This window comes from Canis aureus, chromosome 36 (assembly GCF_053574225.1).
Source record: "Canis aureus isolate CA01 chromosome 36, VMU_Caureus_v.1.0, whole genome shotgun sequence".
NCBI classification, from domain to species: domain Eukaryota; kingdom Metazoa; phylum Chordata; class Mammalia; order Carnivora; family Canidae; genus Canis; species Canis aureus.
In genome coordinates, this window is record NC_135646.1 from 2,015,580 (window position 1) to 2,039,568 (window position 23,989).

At 40.9% G+C, this 23,989-nt stretch overlaps 1 protein-coding gene across 1 annotated transcript in view; it reads right to left on the reverse strand.

Moving 5' to 3' along the window:
• ACSL3 (acyl-CoA synthetase long chain family member 3) overlaps positions 1-23,989 on the reverse strand; it is a 66,153-nt gene that overhangs the window by 25,634 nt on the left and 16,530 nt on the right. The window contains exons 2-3 of the mRNA XM_077885377.1: positions 21,487-21,545; positions 1,965-2,382 (exon numbers count right to left, since the gene is read on the reverse strand). Of these exons, the coding sequence (XP_077741503.1) occupies positions 1,965-2,342 (378 nt within the window). The 5' untranslated portion in view covers positions 2,343-2,382; positions 21,487-21,545. The remainder of the gene's footprint in view (positions 1-1,964; positions 2,383-21,486; positions 21,546-23,989) is intronic.

Consider the following 23,989-nt stretch of genomic DNA (forward strand, 5'->3'; position numbering starts at 1 on the left):
CACCCGACAGGGAGGAAAAGCCGAAAACACGAACACACAGCTGAGAAAAACACTTTCCCTGTGTCCACTGTGCTATCTGGCCACATTTAAGGAACAACTGTGATAGCTCTAGGGTTGAATGCGTCCTAATCACACTGATAACCTGAATCAGGAAGGAATTTCATATTTACCATATCGATCTCCTTTGTACATACTTGGAAGCGAGTCTGCTGCTCTAAGTACTGAATGAAGACTGAAAAAATAGCACCAGTCCCATTAATGTCTGGAATATGCCATTCTGGAGAAAAATTCAACCTTCTGCTAACACAGGACTTCTGTAAGACATGCTGAGGTTAAAAACCAGGGAACCCAATCTTTGAACTCAAATAGCATTAGATCAAATAATAAAAATGAATGTTTTTAAGGGTAGGCAGAGGAATGGAAAACTTTAGCATCTAAAAAAGCCTAGTGTTTTCCATACCTTTGATAACCACCAGATCTCTCAAAGACAAATCAAGGATGGTACACCCTCAAAAGCAGCAACTAAATATGACCAAAAATCAGACACCCTTATGATAAAATGTATTTGCAAGTTTTAATCTGTAGGTTAGAGAAGAGTAAGCAAACATGCTTAACAAGGACTTCAACTTCAAGAAACGTGCTATTAACTCTCCTGGTAGACCTGAAGTTAACTTAGGAAAAAATTCACTTAAGTGAGGCAAAACTAAGTCAGCAGCAGAAACTGAGAATATGCCTTAAAAGGCAAGTGACTCTATCGCTTCCCCAAGCCAACTAGGAGACTGCAAGGGGCACTGTCAACACGGCAGGCCAAGCAAGATAAATAAAGGGATGGACACCTCCAGACAATGTTTTTCATCTCTAGGACTGACTGGCGTTAACCTGCTGGCCATCTCCTTTATGTTTAGAAGAAAAGGACTCTGGAATTTGTGTGGGTTGGTGCCAAAATTAATGGGTCATTAAGGTAAATAAATAACACCCCACCCCACCCCACCCCCCACCCTGCAGTCACAGGAGCAGCTCTGGGGATTTCATTTATGGTGTGATTATTTGAGTTTTCCTCTAGGCCCTAGAGTTCCTTCATAATCAACAGAAAAAAGGCAGCTAGAGTCAGGATGTAGCTGGAAAAAAGGAAACAGGAGGAAAAACAACTCTACCCACACGCGTAATAAACCTATAATCGGACCAAATTGTCAGTCCATCGAAGGTGGTTACAGATGATCAACATGGTAACACTAACCCCTAGGGCTATTTTAAGTCTTAAATAAGCTGGTACATGTAAAGCACTTACAACAGCCTGGCTCGTTACAAGTGCTAATAAAATATCAGCAATTACCATTGTCTTCGTATTACAGATAAAGAAACTGAGGCAAATGTGTTACATGACTTTTCCAATGACATAGCCAGTAGGCAGCAAAACTGAGCTCCAAACCCATAGTCTGGATCTGGAATCCAGGTTCTCAACCACTATGTCACATTGCCTCTAAGGATGTCTTGACTCCTGTCTCAAATCACCAATGGCAGGTGAAGATGTCTGTATCTGTGAAAAGAACACTCGAGCATCTGCCACTACCAAGGTATGAAAACATTAAGCACCTACTGGAGCCTACGTTAAAATCAGAAATGGCAGGCCTCCCATGCCAAAATCCAGAACCATCTCAAGCACGCACATGGCCTGTGGAACAAGCAAGGAACATGGTTTCTGACCCCAAAGTGCTCAGGACATTATAGCCACGCCACAGAAGACATTCAGGCATGGTGGGCATTCCCGATTGTCTGACAAATCCAGGCACATCCGTGCGCAGAGGAAACGTACAGGTACGCGCAGAGGAGCGCGTCCCGCCTGCGCAGCCACCCCTCCTGCCGCACCAGCACCATCCAACAGAAGCGGGCTGGGCCTGCCCCTGCTGCTGTTGTCAGCGAGCATTTTCCCCAGCGGAAATAAAGGCAGTGAAGGGCCACCTTACCTTCTTAAAAATCTTTCCATTTGGTTGTACTTCATCGTCCTCGCTTAAGATTTCACGTGTTCCCAAGAGCTTTTTGTCCTTAAACTTGTTTTTTGCATACATGAAAACTTTATCTAGTGTATCACATCCAGGGTATAATACTGAAGCCAAACCATCCAAACTGTTAATAGATCTGTATGCAGACTCAGGTTTTGAATTTACAGGCTTTGCTTTAATTTTGTTTGATTTTTCTTGTCTTGTCTCAAACAAAAAATAATACGGAATGTATGTTAAAACAGTATAGAGTGATATTAGAAAATGTATGAAATACAAAAGAATGGGGTTGATGGTCTGCTTTAGCTTCATGGTAGATGGTTTTGAAGATATGTGGTTATTCATAAGTGCTCAAAAAGTGGAATTAACAGATTTCCGTAAGAATCTAGGAGGAAGAAAAAGAAAGATATTAGTTCAAAATCATTTTAAAATAACCGTAGATAAAAATATCTTCATATTATATAGGCAAATAAAGAGATTTTTCCCCCCAAGGAGCAGCCGCTAGTAATGGCCTCGAGCAATGTCCAGTCCACTCCTGATACATACAGTACGAGTGAGTCTCTTAAAACTATCCACAACAAAAATTACCACGGAGAAGTTTCCACCTCATTCTGTAAACAGGTGGCTTTTCCAACCTAAACCCAAGCATCCACAAACCCTTCCCGGTGGTGAGAGGGAGCCAGCCAAGGGCCTACAACAGAACGGAGGACAAAAATGCACCCATTTCCTGTTCAGCCCTGAGGGATGGCAAGGGCTCTGCACAGACACCGCCCCCCTCCCTCACAGCCCCGGAGGCCTCCATTCCAGAAGCACTGCATTCTTTCCAGTGAGCTCCAATCTCACTCTGGGCATCAGTGAGGAACCAGAGTTGGCAAACGACACAGAATTCACTTCCCCTCGTGAGATTTTTCACCTTAGGCAAGTTAAACTGTGAAGTGAGAAGGCAGGAAACTGCCCATTTCTACTTTGCATTCATCAGATTTACTGACAACCTACTGCACGCCAGATGCTGGTCTAAGCACAGGAACTCTTAAGAGTGAACAGTTTCAGGGCCTCCTCTCGTGGGGACCACATGGCCCGGGGAGAGCAGGCCGGCACATGTGCAGGTGCACGCCAGGGGACGGGTCTCAGGGCCTCCTCTCGTGGAACCCACACAGCCCCGGGAGAGCAAGCCAGCACATGTGCAGGTGCACGCCAGGGGTCAAGGCATCCAGAGGGAGGATAAACCCAGGACATGAACCCAAAGCCAACGGGCAGGGCTTACAGGCCATCCACCAGGGCTCCCCACTGGAGACACCTGGGCAGGGCCTACGAGGAAGAGGGAATGAGCCAGGTGCCCCTCCCGGGGAAACAGAGCACTCCGGGCTGGAAACAGTATCTGTGGGGCAGGTGGGTTTAGTATCATTTTGGAAGAAACAAAACTGAAGCAAGTTACTCCTTATTCTTTCCAGCTCCAAACCCAGGGTTATGATTTCTATTTCTATTTCTATTCTCATCTTCTACCCCAACCCCACAGTAGAGAAATTCGATTCCAGGCACACGTGGCCAAGAAATAAATGTGAGGAAGCTGTCCTGTGGCTACAGCAAGCCAACAATACGAGGCTCCGGTCTGCCCCTGCCTTGGCCTGCTCATAAGGCCAATGCAGAGAGAGGAGCTCAGAACAAAGATGAGCAGTGGCGACAGTCACAGGCCGGGCCCACAGTCCCACAACAGAGGGTGAGCTGCCGTTCCTGCCCTGGGCCCACAGGCCAAAGCAGGCTGTGAGAACAGAGGGCCCCTGAGCAGTCCCAGTCCCTAAGCGGCCCGACTCTAGTTGGAATACAGAACACGGAAGCCCAAGCCCAGTGGCTCTGCGGAGAACCAGGGAGACACTGGTGATGAGCAATCACAATGAGGCTGGTGGTTCCACGAGAACAACAACAGGAGCAGACCACATAGAAGTTCAACAGAATCAGGGGAAAAGAACATAAGAAGAGCCTGGAGAGCTCAGAGACTGGCCTCAAACAACCTCTACAAAGGCCACCTGATGTAAGGGAACGACACTGAGGGGCACTTGAGGGCCCAGGGCGCTGTTCAACACAGCAGCATCAGCGAGCGGCAGGAGCACTTGACGGGATGAGCACTGGGTGTTATGCTATATGCTGGCAAATCAAAATCCAATAAAAAATATATTTAAAACAAAACAAAACAAAACAAAAAGAGTCTTACTCAAACCCTGCTGTCATCCCCTAAAGAGGACACTTCAATGGAAGTCATTCCCAAGGCTGTGCCCACTGAGGAGTGACATCAAAGGATGGGGGGGAGGATGCATTGAAACTGAAAGTCACTAAACAAATTAGAAAGTCACTAAACAAACAGACAAGCCAGCAATACAACAAGCAGCCACGGAAATGGGAAGAGGGGAAATCGGCATTCAGAAATACTATGGGGACGCTCAGGGGGCTCAGGGGTTGAGAGCCCACCTTTGGCTCAGGTTGTGATCCCTGGGTCCTGGGACCGAGCCCCCTGTCTCAAGCCCCAGGTCTCAACATATTTGCTTCTCCCTCTGCCCCTCCATTTCCCCGCCCCTCCCTCCTGTTCATGCTCCAGCACGTGCTCTCTCTCTCTCTCTCTCAAAATCTTTTTAAAAAATATAGAAAATAAGATTGACATTTAAAAAAAATTAAATGTCCAGGGGTGCCTGGCTGGCTCAGTCAGTAGACTGAGTAGACTCTTATTCTCAGAGTTGTAGGTTCAAGCCCCATGCTGGGTACAGAGGTTACTTAAAATAATTTTTTTAAAAAAATGTTTTTAACCCAACTCTGCAATTCTACAAGCTAAGGATTATCTTGTAATTTGCCCATCCACAGCTAGTGAGAAGCCAAGACTCCCAACTAATCCCCAGGCGCTGTTCACATTTCCACAGTGTGTTCTTTGGTGATATAGTGTGCAGTAATTTGGAAAAAAGAGCCTGAGAAACCTAGATTTGTGCCCTTATGGGTATGAGGAGGCACCATAGGTTTCTATAGAGGAAATCAGCACCATGAAAACAAATGATCCTACTACTTCCAAGACATCAGAGCTGCAAAGAATAGATGAACCCAGGAGAAATGATGTTACCTCATGAGGTGCTCTCCCTGAAATTTAATTTCATGTATCTGTGTTTTGATTTTAAAACGTTGTAATAAAAAAAATTTATCTGCAGAAGATGATTGTATAAGATGGTGACCGTATAGAAAATCCCAAAGAATCTAGTAAAAAACAGAGCTAACAGTTCAGCAAAAGTTGCAGGATGGAAGACAAATACTAAAAAAAAAAAAAAAAAAATTCCAACTGTATTTCTATATACTAGCAATAATCAGAAAATTAAGTTAAAATGAATGTATTTACAACACTATCAGAAATAATACTTAGGATAAGATATAAGAGGTGTAAAGTTTGTACTATGAAAACCATAAAACATTATTAAAAGATTTCAAGACCTAAATAAATAGAAAACATCTTTGTTTATGGACTGTAAGACTTAATACTGTTAGAATGACAACATTCTCCAAACTGATGTACAGATTCAGCACAATCCTCACCAAGGCTACTGGCTTTTATACATAATTTTATAAGCTGATCCTAAAATGTACATGGAGATTCCAAGTAGCCAGAAGAGCCAAACAATCTTGAAAAAGAACAAAGTTGGAGGGCCCTTACATCTCCATTCCAAGACTTAGTACAGAGTAATAGTAATTGAGACAGAGTAGTACCACCTAAAGGGGGTGTGGGGGGGGGGGACGAAATTTTCCATGGATGACATCATGTACTTTGAACAAGCACCCAAAGCAGCAGGTGTTCATTGGGGACCAATGAGTCACCAGGGGAGGTGAGGAGAGGAGGGTAGAGCATTACAGTCAAACTGCTAGCAGAAACTTCATTTGCATTTGAGTGCACACTGCACTCCGGTGTTTTAGAAAACAACTACCAGCTCAGGGCAGCAGAAACCAGAGGTGAGGCAACCAGGTACGAGAAAGTTGAGATAACCCTTCAGTCCTTGGAGTAAGGTGGCTAGGGGGTGCGAGGGAAGCCAGCAGCTAGGATTCCCAGCTCCCGACCGCCCAGAGGGTGGCAGCAGCAGCTGTTCTAGAGCCCTCCCCAGCGACTGCAATCTTTCTAACCCGGCTCCTAGAGAATAAAGCCACAAATGAGAGGAGCTACAGTGAAAAGAAGGCAAAATGGTGTGGGTGCCTTCGACTGAGACAGACATGGAAGCAGCAGCTGGTCAGCAGTCGGACAGCTGGTGGGAAGGAGACGAACACAAGGCTCGAAAATGAGGAGTTTACAATGTTCGTGAGTCATCCAAATATATAAACTGTGAAGGTTATGAGGGATCAGAGCTAGAAGCCCACATTTTGGAGCCATAATCAGATGAAGGATGAGAATGTAGGAAATCTCCAAGATCAAGTTCAAGGACAGAAAACTTTGGAGAGAACCAAAGCCTAGACTGAGCAGGAAACTCCCACTGGCAAGACCAATAAAAGCAGAAGACCTGGAGATCCGTAGAGGGCCGCAGGTTCGAGAGAGCCAAGGAGGCTCCGTGGCATCGAATGCAGCCTCCATGTGCCAGCAACATGCAATTAAGATGTTTCATTTCTCTCAAAGTCTTCCAAAAGAATCTATCCTTTTCTAAAACAGGGTCAAGTACAAACCGCTGGCCAACTGCATCCTATTTACTGAAGGCGCTGTGGAAAATCTACAGAACTAGGAAAGCAGTCACGGTGCTCTAGTACGTGGCCTCATCTTACAGTGACTATCACTTTTCAGAAAGAAAACCTGAACAATTAAATCTGTTCATCGTTTCCCTCACGACTTCAAGGTTTCGAGTCCATCTTAAGAAGGCCTCGTCCATACCAGGGTTAAACCAATGGTCTCCTAAATTTTTTCTAGTATTTGCATGATTTTTACATGTAGATCTTTAATCAATAGGGAGTTTATTTTCATATATTGTTTAAGGGAGAAAACTAACTACTTCTTTTGGATGAACTACCTGAAGTGCTTATTAAATAAACACCCTTGGGACCCCTGGGTGGCGCAGTGGTTTAGCACCTGCTTTTGGCCCAGGGCGCGATCCTGGAGACCCGGGATCGAATCCCACATCGGGCTCCCGGTGCATGGAGCCTGCTTCTCCCTCTGCCTGTGTCTCTGCCTCTCTCTCTCTCTCTCTCGCTCTGTGTCTATCATAAATAAATTTTTTTAAAAAAATTTAAATAAACACCCTTTTCTCAGTTACTAAAATGTCATCTTCAATAGTAAGTCCTCGTTCACAACTGGATCTGTTTCTATATAGTCTGTTCCTTGGATCCGTCTACTGCTTTGCCCTACCTCCAAACACAGCGGATTTATAGCAGTGCTTCTCAACTGTGACCCATGGACCAATCATATCAGAATTACCTTAGAGAGTATTGAAACAGAATAGTCTTCTGACATGTAGTCCCCTTTTTAAACAACAACCATATAAATTTTATGTACACTGAGAACTATTTCAACTATCTAGTAAGACTTCCACTTATGCACGTTTTTCAAAATTTTCTTACCAATTCTTACAGATTTATTCTTCTAACATAAATTTTAAAGAGTTAACATTTGTCTGGTGAAACAGTTTGAAAATCAAAAGGAAAACAAGATTCAGGGAAAAAAATAAGTGACAAAATATACAAAGAGCTCTTATAAATCCAAAAATAAAAAAAATCAAGCAACACAGAGGAAAACAAATGAGAAAACACAAATCATTAATCCAAATAGTATGTTCTCCTTTAATTTAGAATTAAGATTAAAATGAAGCCTTACTAATTTTCATCCAATAGTTCCAGTGCTAACGACTTCAAGACTGTAATATCCAGAGTCCACTAAGCAACCTTGCAGTACTTAAGACACACACAAACCCTTGGCAGTCCCACACCCGGAGCTCTATTCTACAGAAAAGCGAGCGCGTGTTAAGTGCGTATGAATTAAAGACTCAATCATTTGTTTATTTCTCAAACACGTACTGAACACAGACAGGATGCATACCACTCACTCTTCCAGATTAGAGTCAGAGTCATGAACAAAACATAAAACAGACCACGAAAAATAAATAAAAATAAAAAAATAAAATAAAAAAAAACAGACCACGGACCAACAACTAAACATCATGAGGTAGGAACAGCTAGACACACATGCGGAAGTTAAAGGGAACAAACAATACTGGGGGGCAGTGGGGTGGAGAGGGCTGAGAAGATGCCTGTCCCGGGGCTCCTGGGGGGCTCAGTCGGGGAAGCTTCTGCTCATGATCCTGGGTCCTGGGACTGAGCCCCACAGCGGAGGCTCCAGCTCAGGGAGGTCTGCCTCTCCCTGTGCCTCTCCCCTCCCTGCTTGTGCCTGTGCTCACTCGCTCTCAAAATCTTTAAAAGTAGAAGTATCAGCACCTAAGAGTACAGGAAGATAACTGGAGTAGGCGACAGCTCCCAGGCCACCTGAACTCTGAGTCCTGGATGTAGCGGGAGACCCATCAAGCTGGTTCCCAGCCAAGTTCAACCAACCGGTGGAGCGCAAAGGTGAACCAGGCAGGGAGCAGATTAACCAAGGAGAGGGTTTTACCTGACAAGTCCCTGAACAAAACACAGGGGAGGGGAGGAAGACGAGGGAACGGAGACTATTTCCATGACTCATCAGGGAGATTTAGGCCCATACGGAGGGGAAGGGTTTGTGAAAAAGACAGGCCAGGACATCAGATCCTGGGTCTGGTGATAGAACTGTTGGAGCTGAGGTACAAAGGGAGTAAAATGAACCGCAGGAGGCGGTGGTCTGAGTAGGATGCTTGGAGCTCTTCCCGCAGAAGGCAGGCCGTCACTGTTCACAGAGAGGCCCAGGTTGTAACCTTGGGGAGAGGGGTGGCAAAGGCAGACTGGGGTATGGGATCATCTAAGGACAGGAGGTGAGAAATGCAAAGACCACAGTATCGGAAAGATACTGAAGCCAGTAAGAATCTTGACAGGACAGAAGCAGAGTCACAGGAAGCCTGATGTTCAAATATGTCAGGAATAGTAGACAGATGACTGCACCAGGAAGGGAGAGTAAGCAGTACAATCTAAAGGCCAAGCTTGGAGGACATGCCAGTACTGTTTCAGAGGCAAAAAAACTGTTAAAAGTAACCAGATTATGTCCAAGGTGCAGTCACTCATACCAAGCCTCCAGTGGGCAAACCAAAACTGAAATTTCCATAGTTCACAGAGAAAAGGAAGATCCAGGGCAACCAATCGGCGCTTGCCCGCTGAGCAGAAGTTACCTGCACGGACTCCAAGTCAGCCCTTTGCTCCATCTAAGGAAAGGAGCCCTGCTTTTACCAATAAGCAAATGCCCAGTCTAACTCCCTCATCCCTCCTCACTCTGATCTATAAAAACCTCGCCTTTGAGAGCTCTTCGGGGTTCCTTTCTATCCACTAGATTGGACACTGCCTGATTAATGAAGCTCTGAATAAACCTACTACCTCAGTAAACTGTCCTTGGAAAATATTCTTTTAACAACTAAAAACAAAACAATCTAAATCAATCAAAGAACAGCTGAAGAATATACACATCCACATTATGGACAATAAGGCAACCATTAAAAACTAGTTATACGTACATGCAATTACCTGGGGAGACTCCCATGTACCTTGCTAATTCTTTTTCAAAAAAAAAAAAAAAGAGAGAGAGAGAGAGACAGGCCTGCGTGATTTTATGTCTGACAACAATATGGACAAGACAAGGTTTTTAAGCAATTATTTCTAAATATTTAAATGAAGCTATAATGGGTCGAAGTACATTAATTTTCCACCATGAAGAATATAGTAATTTCCATCTTTACTATACTCTCAGAACTGCTAATTAAAACAAGTTTAAACATTAAAAGAAAATGACCTATTTACACAATGACTGATGAGCAAATATAATCTCAAATGTGAAATTATGTGATTTTAACTAGCAAGATTCAAACACTTGAAATGTGTTTTTGAAATTCTATGTAAATGGTCCATTGTGTTACGTCAAAAGACGTTATTTACATCTTGCATCATTTTAATAAGGTGTTTTAAACCATAATGACCAAGTTTAAGGAAAATCTTTCCCTGAATGGCCTCTACTACTTAAGAGGAAGAACACAGGAGACCTGGGTATGAGGAGGAGGAGGAAGGGCAGACAGGATTTTGTGTAATCGTCAGAAAACTGAGGGCAGGAGTTCAGGTTAAGAAATTAACTTTGTGTAAAGTAATTCAGATTAAGGCCCACCTACAAATCACCCTCAATTAGTACACTTAAGGGATACATGAAATTCTGATGTTAAGATAAAATTTTATGTTTTTGATGGTTACTAAAGGAGTATTATTGGGTTCCTGGAGACTCAGTTGGTTAAGTGTCTGCCTTCGGCTCAGGTCAGATCTCTGGGTCCAGGTCTAGGGATCGAGCCCCTGGTTGGGCTCCCCGCTCCACAGGAGTCTGCTTTTCTCTCTCTATCCCCCCCCCCCGGCCCCTCCCCACTGCTCATTTTCTCTCTCAAATAATAAAAATCTTTTTTAAAAATGAAAATAAGGAAAAAACAAAGGAGTATTATCATAGAGATTATATCTGCTCATCCGTCATTGTGTAAATAGTGATGGGTCATTTTCTTTTAATGTTTAAACTTGTTTTAATTAGCAGTTCTGAGAGTATAGTAAAGATGGAAATTACTATATTCTTCATGGTGGAAAATTAATGTACTTTGATCCATTATAGCTTCATTTAAATATTTAACTATATTAACTATAGTAAATATTAACTATACTAACTCCCACGTAAAAAAAAAAAAAAAGGTACAATACAAATCATATAAAAAGCTTCCATAGACATGTATATTTTAGTAACAGGGAAAAAAAAAAACTATTAAAAAAAAAAACCAACTATAAATGCCTGTATTGTAGGGGAGCGGGAGACCAGCAGGTGGCCACAGGCATCCCGTTCATATTAATAAATGGTTTTATCTGCTTAGATCTAGTTGCAGCCGTCTAAACAACTCCAAGAACCTCACAGGCTCAGGAGAGATACAACACAGCAGTATCTCCATCCACTCACTTCCCCGAGCTGGAGGACTCAACGATGGAAATCCAGTTTAGCTCAGGCCTGGAGACCTCTGCAACGCTCACAGGAGGGAGGCCAGCAGACACACTACATTATCCCATTACCTGGCTACAAAAGCAGGTCCTGCTGCCCCTCCCACTCCCACCCCATCCAAATTGCCACCTGTAAACCTCTCCTTTCAGAACAGGGCAGAGCCCATCACTTGGAAACTCTTCTGCAAATCTGCTGGGAGAAAAGACGATACTCCTGGAATCTTTTTTTTTTTTTTTTAAGATTTTATTTATTTATTCATGAGAGATACACAGAGAGAGGCAGAGACACAGGCAGAGGGAGAAGCAGGCTCCATGCAGGGAGCCCTATGTGGGACTCGATCCCGGGACCCTGGGGTCACGGCCTGAGCCGAAGACAGATGCTCAACCGCTGAGCCACCCAGGTGCCCCTACCCTCAGATTCTTATTTCCTATGTGTTCCTTACAGCTACAACACCCAAACACACATCAACACTATTCATATCTGGGAAAAATAGAGTTTAGCATCTTATCTCTGAGGAAGTACGAATAAGTGGACTGCAGAAGGATGGGCATCAAGGAATCAGTATTTGCTAGGTGAGATGTGCCTGGAAGTTTTTACCAAGCTTGCAGTAAATGGGGAGCAATCTGGAGTACCAATAATACAAGCACTGCGTAGGGAGCTTTATATCATCTCTGTGTTACAAAAAAAAAAAAAACCATTTCAAACAGATGGTGCTCAAAGACACTTACAGCTAACAGATGAGGTGGGATGTTAACCTTCATGTTTTCGTCACTGCCACCCAAGATTTTTAATTTCTCCACACTCCCTAAACTCCAGGGTTAATACTTTATCGTTAAAAAAAAACAAAAAGGGGGGAAAAAAGTCCTTCACTACTTTGGAGACACTCCTTCCCAAAAGTCACATTCTACAGAAATCAAAAACTCCTTGAAACATTATCTAAATTACTTGAAACTGGGTCAAGAAAGGCAAAAAGAAAGATGTCCTAGGGATCCCTGGGTGGCGCAGCGGTTTAGCACCTGCCTTTGGCCCAGGGCGCGATCCTGGAGACCCGGGATCGAATCCCACGTCGGGCTCCTGGTGCATGGAGCCTGCTTCTCCCTCTGCCTGTGTCTCTGCCTCTCTCTCTCACTATGTGCCTATCATAAATAAATAAAAATTAAAAAAAAAAAAAATGTCCTTCCCAGACAGGGCCCTAATGAGTTGTAATGAGAAATGCAACCAGAATTGGCTCTCAGGACAAAGCTTCTCTGGAGGCGGGACCCTGGCTCTGATGAAGATGCTCACTTCTCCGCTCCCCACGAGTAAAACCATAATAGAAATTATATGAATACATAGCTGGCTCAGGAGAATGGTTTTAAAACATTCACTAAATTTCCTGCCAAAAAATAAAAAAATTAAACTAAAAATTTTTTAAAGGCAGATTCCACCATCAGAGTTTTTCCTACTTCTTACAAATATCAACATAAAGCTTTTTAGTTGCCTCAGCACTACACAATATGGTGGTTCTCACTCTTTACTGACGGAAACACAAAGAACTTCTCCTTCCTAAAACTCCAAATATTAACACAGTGCTTAGCAACTCTGAAAATTTCAACTCTGACCCCACAGTTGTTACAGCTCTACGAATTTATTAGATTGTATGGCTGAAAATCAATGCCACTTACCCATACAAGTACTTCCCTAATACAACAAATAAAATGGTTATAAAATTCTATACTGGAAAGTCTACTAAAAGCATTATCAGAGGCTTGAGTCATTATTATCATCGGAATTAGATTAACTTCCAAATTCACAACTAAGAAATTTTATGAGGAAATAATAGTTATGCCCTTTTCTTTTTAAGAAAACTGACTGAGCTTGTGTTTATTCTAACCACAGGAAATGAAATTTTGGCCCTGAAGACGTACTGGGAGGGAGGAAGGAAAGAGAAGGAAGGAAGGGGGGGAAGGGGAGAAAGAGGGAGGGAAGGAAGGAAGGAGGGAGGGCGGGAAGAGGGAAGCTCAGCAAGTCTTTGCCAGAATCATATTTACATTAAAAATTGAAAAGCAGCTGAACAGTGCCAACTCACTTTACATAACTTTCAGTTATTCACTGTAATTTTTAAACTTTTTCAATCCTTTTATTATAATAGTTGAAATAACAGTAGGGCTCGAATATTCTCTTTGAACCACAAATACACTCCCCTGACTTCCCTAATGCCGATCGAGACACATTTTTTTAAATTTCTTTCATCCTGCTTTCCTTCTCTAGTGTCCAAACCAGATGTTCTTTCCAAAAAAGGGTTGAGTCTTTTTTTTTTTTTTTATCTTATTTATTTGTTCATGAGAGAGACAGAGAGAGAAAAGCAGAGACACAGGCAGAGGGAGAAGCATGCTCCATGCAGGGAGCCCGACGTGGGGCTCAATCCCTGGTCTCCAGGATCACGCCCTGGGCTAAAGGCGGCGCTAAACCAAGAGCCACCGGGGCTGACCAAAAGGGTGGAGTCTTGAAGAAAATCAAACAGAAAACTAAGAAAGGTAATTTATATGTTTCTTAGCTTGATACAGAACAAGGGGTTTTGGTGATGGTGGGAGGGGGTTTCCTAAATTGTTGTCGTGAGTTAAAATACAATGTAGTACTGGTCTCAGGAGGTGAATTCAGTGATTCAGCACTTACGTACAACACCCAGTGCCATCACAAGTGCCCTCCTGAATGCCCAGCACCCATCTGGCCCATCCCTGCCCATCTCCCTCCATCCCTCAGTTTGTTCTTTATTTTTAAGAGCCACTTATGGCTTGTTTCCCTCTCTCCTTCAGAAAAGGTTTTAAACACGCATAAACATGTGCAAATATACACTTACACTAGTCTCAGCTTTGCCAATAGATACTATGAGATCCTGTCTAAATCCATAAATTGTATTTTCTCCTCATTAATGTTGATGGAATTCAAGTAAATCTATTTTAAGATTAAACTGAAGTGCCTGGGTGGCCCAGTTGGTTGGGCATCTGCCTTCAGCTCCAGTCTTGATCTAGGGGTCCTGGGATCAAGACTCACCTCGCATTCGGTTCCCTGCTCATCGGGGAGTCTGCTTCTTCCTCTCTCCCCCACTCCCTCTGCTTGTGCTATCCATCAAATAAATAAATAAAATATTAAAAGGGGGAGCTAAACTATACTGATGCCAAGGGCTCCCAAATCAATTTTGGAGTACGGACAAGTATCAAACACTGAAAAAGTAAATGACCAAAGAATCCCTTTCTATCCATTATCTTCTATACAAGGCACTCTTCCTTGATGGGAGAGGGGCCTGGGGCTGGGAAGTAGAGCAAGAGTTCTTATGCTTCTTAAAAAGACAAGCAAAAAACACTCAAGAGGCAGGGCGCCTGGGTGGCTCAGCAGTTTGAGCATTTGCCTTTGGCTCAGGGCGTGATCCTGGGTCCTGGGATCGAGTCCCGCATTGGGCTCCCCCACAGGGAGCCTGCTTCTCCCTCTGCCCATGTCTGTGTCTCTCTCTCTCTGTGTCTCTCATGAATAAATAAAATCTTTAAACACACACACACACACACACACACACACTCAGGAAGATTTCTAAGGTCCTCTTCCAAAATTCTAACACTTTCTAACCAGATCAGACTGTCTTCATAGCAGTCAAATGAACAGGTACAAGAAGGGAATAAGGAAAATCTACTTCCTTTTCATTTTCTTTCTTTTTTTTTTTTTAAAGATTTATTTACTTATTCATTCAGAGAGAGCAAGAGAGAGGCAGAGACACAGGCAGAGAGAGAAGCAGGCTCTATGCAGGAAGCCCGACACGGGACTCGATCCCGGGACTCCAGGATCACACCCCAGGCTGCAGGCGGCGCTAAACCGCTGCGCCACCGGGGCTGCCCTCCTTTTCATTTTCAATCACGTGAATACACAATCTTCACAGCAAAAAATACTTAAAATATCATCAAAAGACAATATGGACGGCCTGTGAGTATATGCCAGTGCTTAACAGACTGATCCAACAAACATAGAAATGGCTCGCCTCTGTCTGGGTTAAATTTCCTGCCAAGTAAATTTGCTTCAAACCAACCAACACATACACACACACACACACACACACACACACACACGCACACACACATACCAGTTTTAATGCACTGAGCAAAATATGGCTTCATATATTCATCCTCACCTCTTGTGTCTCAATCTACATAACTCAAACAGTAAGAGTCAAGTACTGCTAGATTAAGCAGATAAATGTATAAAGCCTAAAGTCTACACAAAAAAGCAGCTACGTGATCTTTCTATCATGAGAATTTCCCTTCACTCTTACTTTGGTGCAGCCAGGCTTGATAAAAAACAGAAGGTACCCAGTTAAATTTAAATTTCAGAATAACAATGAACAAATTTTAGTATACATATGTCCCATGCAATGTCTGGAACATGAAGTAAAAGAATTATTCAATTTTTACCCAAAATTCAGATTTAACAGAGCGCTTACGTTTCATATGGCAACCCTAGTCCCATCCCCAGTCTGCCACAAAGTAGGACAATTCATTAGGACGACCAACCACTCTGGGGTGCCTCGCTCTGGGGTTTCCCCAGACTCAGGACTTTCAATTCTAATAGCAGGAAAGTTTTAGACAAACCTGAGTAAGCTGCTCTCCCTACAATTCACCCTCTCATGGAATAAGCCCACAAATTGTAGCCTGGATTCTACCACTACTTAATTTTGGTCTTTTGTTTATGAAACAACTTTTCTGTATCTTATTTTCCCATCTGTCCTCATTTATCTCATGCACAAAATTTAAAGTGAGGATAAAATGGAATGCAGCAAATAATAAAGGATTCTGGAAAAATGCAAAGGCATCATAAATGCTAGTTATCAGTCTAGTTGGTTTGGGTACAAAGTACTGTTTATGCAAAGTTTCAAAGCAGATGGGTACTTGGTTTTATTTACATACTTTACATCATCTACTGAGGGTACTATTAACTTGCAACACTGGTTTGACTGCATATAAAAAATGTTCAATAGACTTGCTCCTTTTAGAACTATGGCAATAAGCTCTCAGTCTGATGCTGGCCTTCGCGTTTATTCATTGTGTAAAAGGGGACAAGTCCTGTAACATTCCAGAGCTTCAGGTTCACTGTAGAACTGGAGTGATAATAATTAATACCTCACAAAAGTCCCTTTATGAATGAAGAAAGTAGGTGGAAACACCCTACATAAACCACAAAATACAATGCATGTTTTCGTAGCACTTGAAATTCATTAATGCCAAACTATGTAAACCAATATTTTACTTTCACCATAACTATTTCCTATTTATACCCCCACTGATACTGAAGATGCTGAAGTCACCTGCATGCTTACTGAGAGCCCAAGCCCTGGAACCAAAAAGAGGGAGTCTGACACTTAGCAATACTACTTAATAAAATGTCACTTACTTTCCAAAGCCTCTGTGTCCTCACCTGTAAAATGCAAAGACCACTAGGATTCAGCAGCTAGCACCTGTGAAGGGCTGGTATGTTTGCCTCACCAGAAGCACTCCAGCCTCCGCTGTGGATTACTATCATTTCAGGTTTCACACATTTAAGATTCTAAATGTTAGAAGCAGCTAAAATCATAGCTCCATCCATAAAATTCCTTATAAAATAAGTAAAGAGAATAAGGATACTTAACACATCTCGTATAAGCATCTCTAGTTCACCAGCCAATTTAGGTGATTTCTCCTCTCCAGGAGCTTCCGTTAGATGATGACAAATTTATTTTTAAGAAAATACATATATGAAGATTTTTTTTTTCTCATGGCTTGTACTCCATGCTAAAGTTTAAATATCCTTGGATTTTATGACATGGAACTATTGGATCCCACTCTGTGGACCCCACTCCAATCCCAAAGGTAAAGAATACACATGGAATGTAATTTGGGACCCACTCTGTGTAACCAACTCAATTTCACCTGGCCTCCATACCACTAAAGATGAACCTCAACAAAATTCCCTCTCAGGGTTTTTACAGTCTTGTGTCTATCATTCATAACCGCATGCCAAGACCCAGTGACACACAGGGGGAGTCCCCAGAGGTGGCTCTGTTGTCCATTCATCAACCCTATCGTGTGGTAGATCCCCAAACACTCCCCCTCAGACAACTCACACACACATACACAGGCTCAGGGTTCTGAATCATTTTGCGTCAACTTCCTCATCTAAGGGAAAACCTATTCCTATGCTCCTTTCTACTCACCTTCCAAGTCACATAACTCCCCTCGTCTTATCATATCCAAAAGAAGTGACATGAAATTCTCTATAAAGAAGTGCAGTCTTATCCTAGAATTTTGTTTAAGGTTAATCCATTGGAGGGAAATGGCGGGAATGGCATGTTTAGTCATCATATTATCCAAACGGCAGGGCAGGGAAACCAAACCTAGGAGCCCTACTTCATAGCACGGTTTTGACAAATTCAGTGTGTACTAACCAGCCAAGAATTAAATGCCCTGATTGTATTATAATAATACTGAACAGGACTATTTACCCCTGCAGTACTAATTCTTTACTTATTCCAATTATCTCCAAAATGCTTAATGAGAGCCACCTATATAAATACTTCAGGAGACCAGGAACTGTTTAATTACATAAGGACATCAGCCTGGCTGGCTGATACTTGAGCGTCTTAGTAATTTCAACTCAATCCAGGTAAGTACTTTATTTAGTATTACATGAACCTAAACCTAAGAGTGGATCAGATGTTGGTTCAACTAACAATTTCACTTTTGAACTTAACTATTTTCTTCCCTACAGTAAAAATAGAAAATAAAATTAAAGAAAATTCAAAGGCCAGAAGCTAAATAGTTGCAAACATATGAAACACGACAGCAAAAGTAACGTGATTAAAATGAGCAAAATAAAACATGTTTGAGAAGAGAGAATTCAGGTAAATTTAGCCTTTGAGAATGTAAAGAGATTAATGTGTCAAAATTAAGATTTTTATGATAATTTTAGTTTACACCATCTAAATCTATCCAATCTAAATCTATACCTTTCAATTTTAAGAATTTGTAAATTGTGGGTAACCCCAATGGCCGAGCGGTTTGGCGCCACCTTCAGCCCAGGGCGTGATCCTGGAGACCCTGCAGGGAGCCTGTTTCTCCCTCTGCCTGTGTCTCTGCCTGTGTCTCTGCCTCTCTCTCTCTGTGTCTGTCATGAATAAATAAATAAAATCTTAAAAAAAAAAAAAAAAAGAATTTGTAAATTGTTCATTTAGTAAGATTTCTGAGATATTTCCTTATCTTTTCCTCAATATCCCTCCTCACCCCAAAAGCCCTTTATCTGTATCTTGCATATCAGTTAAAAACAAACTTAAGGGGCACCCGGGTGGCTCAGCTGGTTAAGCTTCCACCCCTTGATTTCAGCTCAGGTCATAATCTCAGGAGTTGTGAGATCAAGCCCCAGGTCAGACTCTGCGCTGGGCATGAAGCCTGCTTAAGATTCTGTCTCTCAGGTGGGGGAAAAAAAAAAAAAAGATTCTGTCTCTCACCCTTGTCCTCTCCTATCTCTATCTCTCTCTCTCAAGAAAAAAAAAAAAAAAAAAAAAAAACCTTAAGAAAAGCAGAATATAATATATAGTAAGAACTTGTAAGTATGTTGTAGAAGTATGTAACTACAAGATAAATAACCTGCATCACAACCAACAGTATATCAACTTAATTATTTGATTAAACATTAAATAGTTAAGAATAAGGTTTAAATATGCAATACTTCCTTTAGTCAAAACTTAAGTCTTTTACTATATTTCACTTTATCCATATAATCATATTCTATTTTTTTTAATTCCTTACATAAATTTTCTCTTTCCAATAAACTATTTTACCACTAATAAAGCTTTTCTGAAACAAGAGGTTTCAAAAATAAAGCTATGAAGATATGATCTTCCCTCTCTTCCATTCTCCAGCATGCCTAGCTTTCTGGCCTCTGCTGCTTTTCCATTAAGTGCTTAAAACCTAGACTGTGTCTTAAAAACAGAAGGCACAAGAAAAAGGAATCTATCTTCAACAGCTATGAGAAATATTTGGCTGAACTCTAGGAAATCTTTTCCTGTTATTCCAAAAAACAGCAAACCTGCTGCTGTCCCCATCCCTTCCAAACTTCAACTCTAGATCACGTTCACATACAAATGGCAATACTCTGAATAATCTCTTCACTGCATGGCTATATGCACAGATAACCCTTTCTGCTACCATCTGAATATGGAACACTGGATCATCAAGATAACTGATGAAGTCCCGAGGGCCATCAGAACTTGTCCACTCTAGGAAACATTTAAATATAAATCATCAGAATCAGACAGAACATACTTTTTAAAATCAATATAACTGAACACCAAGAAAAACATAAGAATAACAGACAGCTGTGCATCTGTAAGAGTTAAGACACCAGACAATACCTATGGTACTGGATCTACATTTTTTCATGTACAATTCTGTTAATGTTCTCCTTTAAATACTACACGCTCCTTCTCGATGGACTACTAACACCATCAGCATTAATATAAAACTAATCAAAATCTGCTTCTCCATATTTTTTACGGTGTTCACAACACTTTATCACACAAAGGACTTGTCCACATGCAAATCAGTTCAATTCTTCCATCATTTCTGAAGTCATAGGCCTTGTGAAGATGCACAGATCCTACATGTGACATGGCAGGGTTCTTATAATTTAGAAAACAAGACCCTGGGTTCCTCAAACGGTCTGAGATTCCCTTTACTTCACAATATACTGCACCTGTATACAGTGACAAATGTCCTCTTCCTTTTTGGGTACCTGATCCAGTCTAAGCAAAATGATGAAAGACAAAGTTACTTTAGTCACTTTGCCATAGCCCTTGTTTCCCATGCACCACTTCCCTACCCCCTAAGTAGATGTACTAAAACTCCAAAATCACTTCCCTGTCTACCCCAAACCAGCCACGCCTCTACAAAGGCAATACTAGCTGCAGTCATGTATATAAACACCTTACTATTTAATACCCATTGTTTAATACATAGTAAATTAGTTGTTTTAAGTAGGCTCCATGCCCAATGTGGGGTCTGAACTCACAACCCAGAGATTGAGAGTCGCATGCTCTACCAACTAAGCTAGCCTACATAGTAAATTATCTTTGCAATTTCAATTTTTATTTATAAATCTAAATTCTTAGCTAGAAATTCAATGTTTGGAGTTTCCAAATCCCACTACCCACCAAAAGAAATTTATAGAGAAAGTACTGTGTTCTAATGTATTTACTTAGTAATTTCAAAGCACTCCTCATGTGGCCAAGTACATGACTCAAGAAAATGTAGGCAAAGAAATATCTAAAACAAAGTGAAAGCACATCAAGGGGCAAAGAATATTCCTCTTCCCATCACACCTGCTTCATTACGAGATGGTCATCTTGGAAATGCACATTAAAAAAAAGGTCAAAAGGACACATTCCAAACTGGGAAGGTATAGTTCCCTCCCAGTAGAATCATGGAAACAATGAAGTTACCCTTTTACTTATGAATTCTATACTGTTTAGTTTTTAACAATAAATATAATATGCATTTGCATTCTTTTTAAAATCCATAGAAAACAAAGAATAATAAATTTGATGTGGGCAAAGACTTTTGTGGGGGGGTGCAAAGATTTTGAAATATCATCTTCTAAAACAGAACATAAATGTCAACATTCATGATTCTAACTGACAAAAATGTTTACTGCTTTTATATTCCCAAAGCATTTTACCAACATGGACTATTCCTTATAACAGTTCTATCCAATTTTACTTATACTTCTCAGATGCTACAAAGTTTCAATTCACTTGATCCTCAAGTTCTTGCCCCAAAATTTCAAGAAACTAATTCACCCCAGAAGCCACAGTAAGGGAAGAATGAATCTTACCACACTCCCACACTCCACCCCACAACAACTATGAGTAACATGCAGAACTTGCTGCAAGTTAACAAAAAAGCCCACTGCTGTTTTCCTGGCCTAGAACCTACAACTTCTGTTAAAATGTCCAGTTAGGAATTTAAAATAACACTAACACAAATTTAAAATGACCAGCACATAATGAAATGGTAGTAGTATTAGCGCTAAACTCCATAAAATAGAGATGTTACTGAGTTCAAACTCTCACATAGATATGAAATTCAATTTGAGTAAAGGAAGATCAGTGATACTGTTCCAATGGGTTTGTACTGAATTAAAATTACTAGGAAAGCTACCTTCTCCTAACTTTCATAATTCTACAATCACAAAATGGAAAGAATTTTTTAAAATCTCTTGACAATTTAGACACACTTAATTTTAACTTAATACATTTTATGCTTAACAGAAGTCTTTTGTTGTTAAAAAATAAATAAATAAACATTTTACCAGTTGACAATGGTAGGAGGTACTAGTGCCTTCAAGATATGCTCCTTTTGTTTCAATACCTGTCAAAACAATCATAAAAAGACAAATATTACTACTTGTAGTCTAGTTAGTCAGAACCAAATATCAGCCTTTTTCTGGAAACACTTTTACTTCCAAAAACTCTTAGGAAAATACCCGCTTTTGCTGAAAACACCATCTATCACACTAGTAAATGACATTTTATCATGTAATATTTCACCAAAAAAGTGTATTACATATCACTACACACCTATTAGAATGCCCAAAATCCAAAATACCGCATCACCAAATGCTAGCAAGAATACAGCACAAGAGGAACTATTCATTGCTGGTGGGAATGCAAAATGCATGGAAGTTTGGCAGTTTCTTAGAAAACTAAACATATTCTTTACAAGATGATTCAGCAAATGAGCCTCCTTGGTACTTATTACTCAAATGAGTAGAAAGCTTACGACTAATGGGAAAAAAAAAAAAAAAAACTACATACAAATATTTACAACAACTTTATTCTTAACCGCCAAAACTTGGAAGGAACCAAGCTGTCCTTCAGTAGGTGAAAGGATAAACTGTGGTGCATCCAGACAAGGGAATATTATTCAGCACTAAAAAGAAACAAGCTATCAAGCCTCGAAAAGACATGGAAGAAACTCAAATGCACATCACTAAGGGAATGAAGTCAACCTGAAAAGGCCAACATAGACTGTACGATTCTGACTCTACGACACTCCGGGAAAGGAAAAGCTACTGAGACAGTAAAAGGTTGCCAAGGGTGAAGGAGGAAGGTGGGATAAACAGGTAAAGCACAGAGGATTTTCTGGAAGGTAAAACCACTCCGGATACTATTAATGGTAGACAGACATCACTACATATTTCTCAAAACCCACAGAACATACAACACCAAGAGTGAGTCCTAATGTAAAATAAGGACTTTAAATGATGACATGTCAGTGTAGGTTCACTGACTGTAATGAATGTACCATTCTGGTGTGAAATTATTGATAATGGGGGAAGCTGGCATGTATGAGGTCGAGGGTATATGGGAAAACTCTGTACCTTCCGCTCAATTTTGCTTTCAACCTGAAACTCACTAAATAATAAAGTTTATTTTTAAAAAAAGGTCCATCCAAACTGTTAAAGCATATACTTGAGTTTATTCTCTCATGATGGTAATGGTCAAGAATAATTAATAAGATTTATAAACAGTATTTCACTGTGCATACAACACTTTCATCCATTATCTCAATGACTTTCTCAATCGCTTATGAAGCAGACAGGTTTGCGGTCATTATAGTCATTAAAAAAATAATTTAACATCATCCCAAACTCACAGAGCCTATGAGTGGAACAGGTAAGTACTTTGACAAAATCTAGCACATCACTACGCATTATTAAGTTCCTTATTCCCTGTAAAGCAGCCAGATTCACTAAAAAAAAAAACAAAAACAAAAACAAAAAAAAACAACAACAACAAAAAAAAAACAGGCCTTACAGCCAGAGATATTCCTGGACCCCAAACCCACAGTGTTTCTCAGGAGCTATTACTCCAAACAGATTCATTCACTTATTCATCCATCCATCCGGGAGGGGTTACTCATAAATGTACCTATTTCTGATGCTAGTTTCCTCATACATAAATAGTGACAACAACATATATAAACAATTCATATCCAGAATATTTGTTCAATTTCTATAAAGAAAACTCAGTAGAAAAAATAACCTACATTATGTCCACGGGAAGAAATCTAAATGCCCATTAACTGAAACAGCCTCACTATCAAAGAACACAAATAAAAACATCATTTCTCCCTATCGAATTTTTTTAATTAAAAAAAAAATCAAACATTGGCAAGGATATAGGAAACAAGAGTGCTCTTGGCTTTGTTGGGGGAAGTGCAGCCACTTTGGAGAACAATTTGGCAGCCATCTAGCAGAAGCTGAAAATGTAAATTCCTATGACCTAGCAAATGCCTCCTAAAAAAATTTGCCCTGGAGAAATTTTGGCACATGTGTATACTTACTTTACCGTATTTTGTTTTGTTAATTAAATGGTCCAACATGATGACAGGTCCCAGTATTTAATTGGCCCTTAATAAATGTTGAATCTCCTCAACAACTAGTTAGTGAATGCCTACTCGGCTCCATACCCAATGCTTCCTATTCTGGAAATGGGCCCATGATACTCAAAAAGCTCCACTCCAGTGGCAGAGACAAGGCAAATAGTCCTGACATGACAAAAACTACTGCATAAGGAGACAGGCTGTATTTAGAAAACAGACAGAAAACACAGTCTTCTGTCTAGGAGGGGTAAAGAAGGTCAGGGAAGGCTAAGAACTGAGTGGATCCACAGATTGTTGGCAAAGGACATAAGAGAGGAAACCACAGGCAGTAATAATAGCATCTGCAAAAGCACAGAAGCATTTGAGAACTCTGAAGTACCTGTAAGCAGGCTGATTGATGACCCCAGAGGTATTGGGCCCTAATCCTT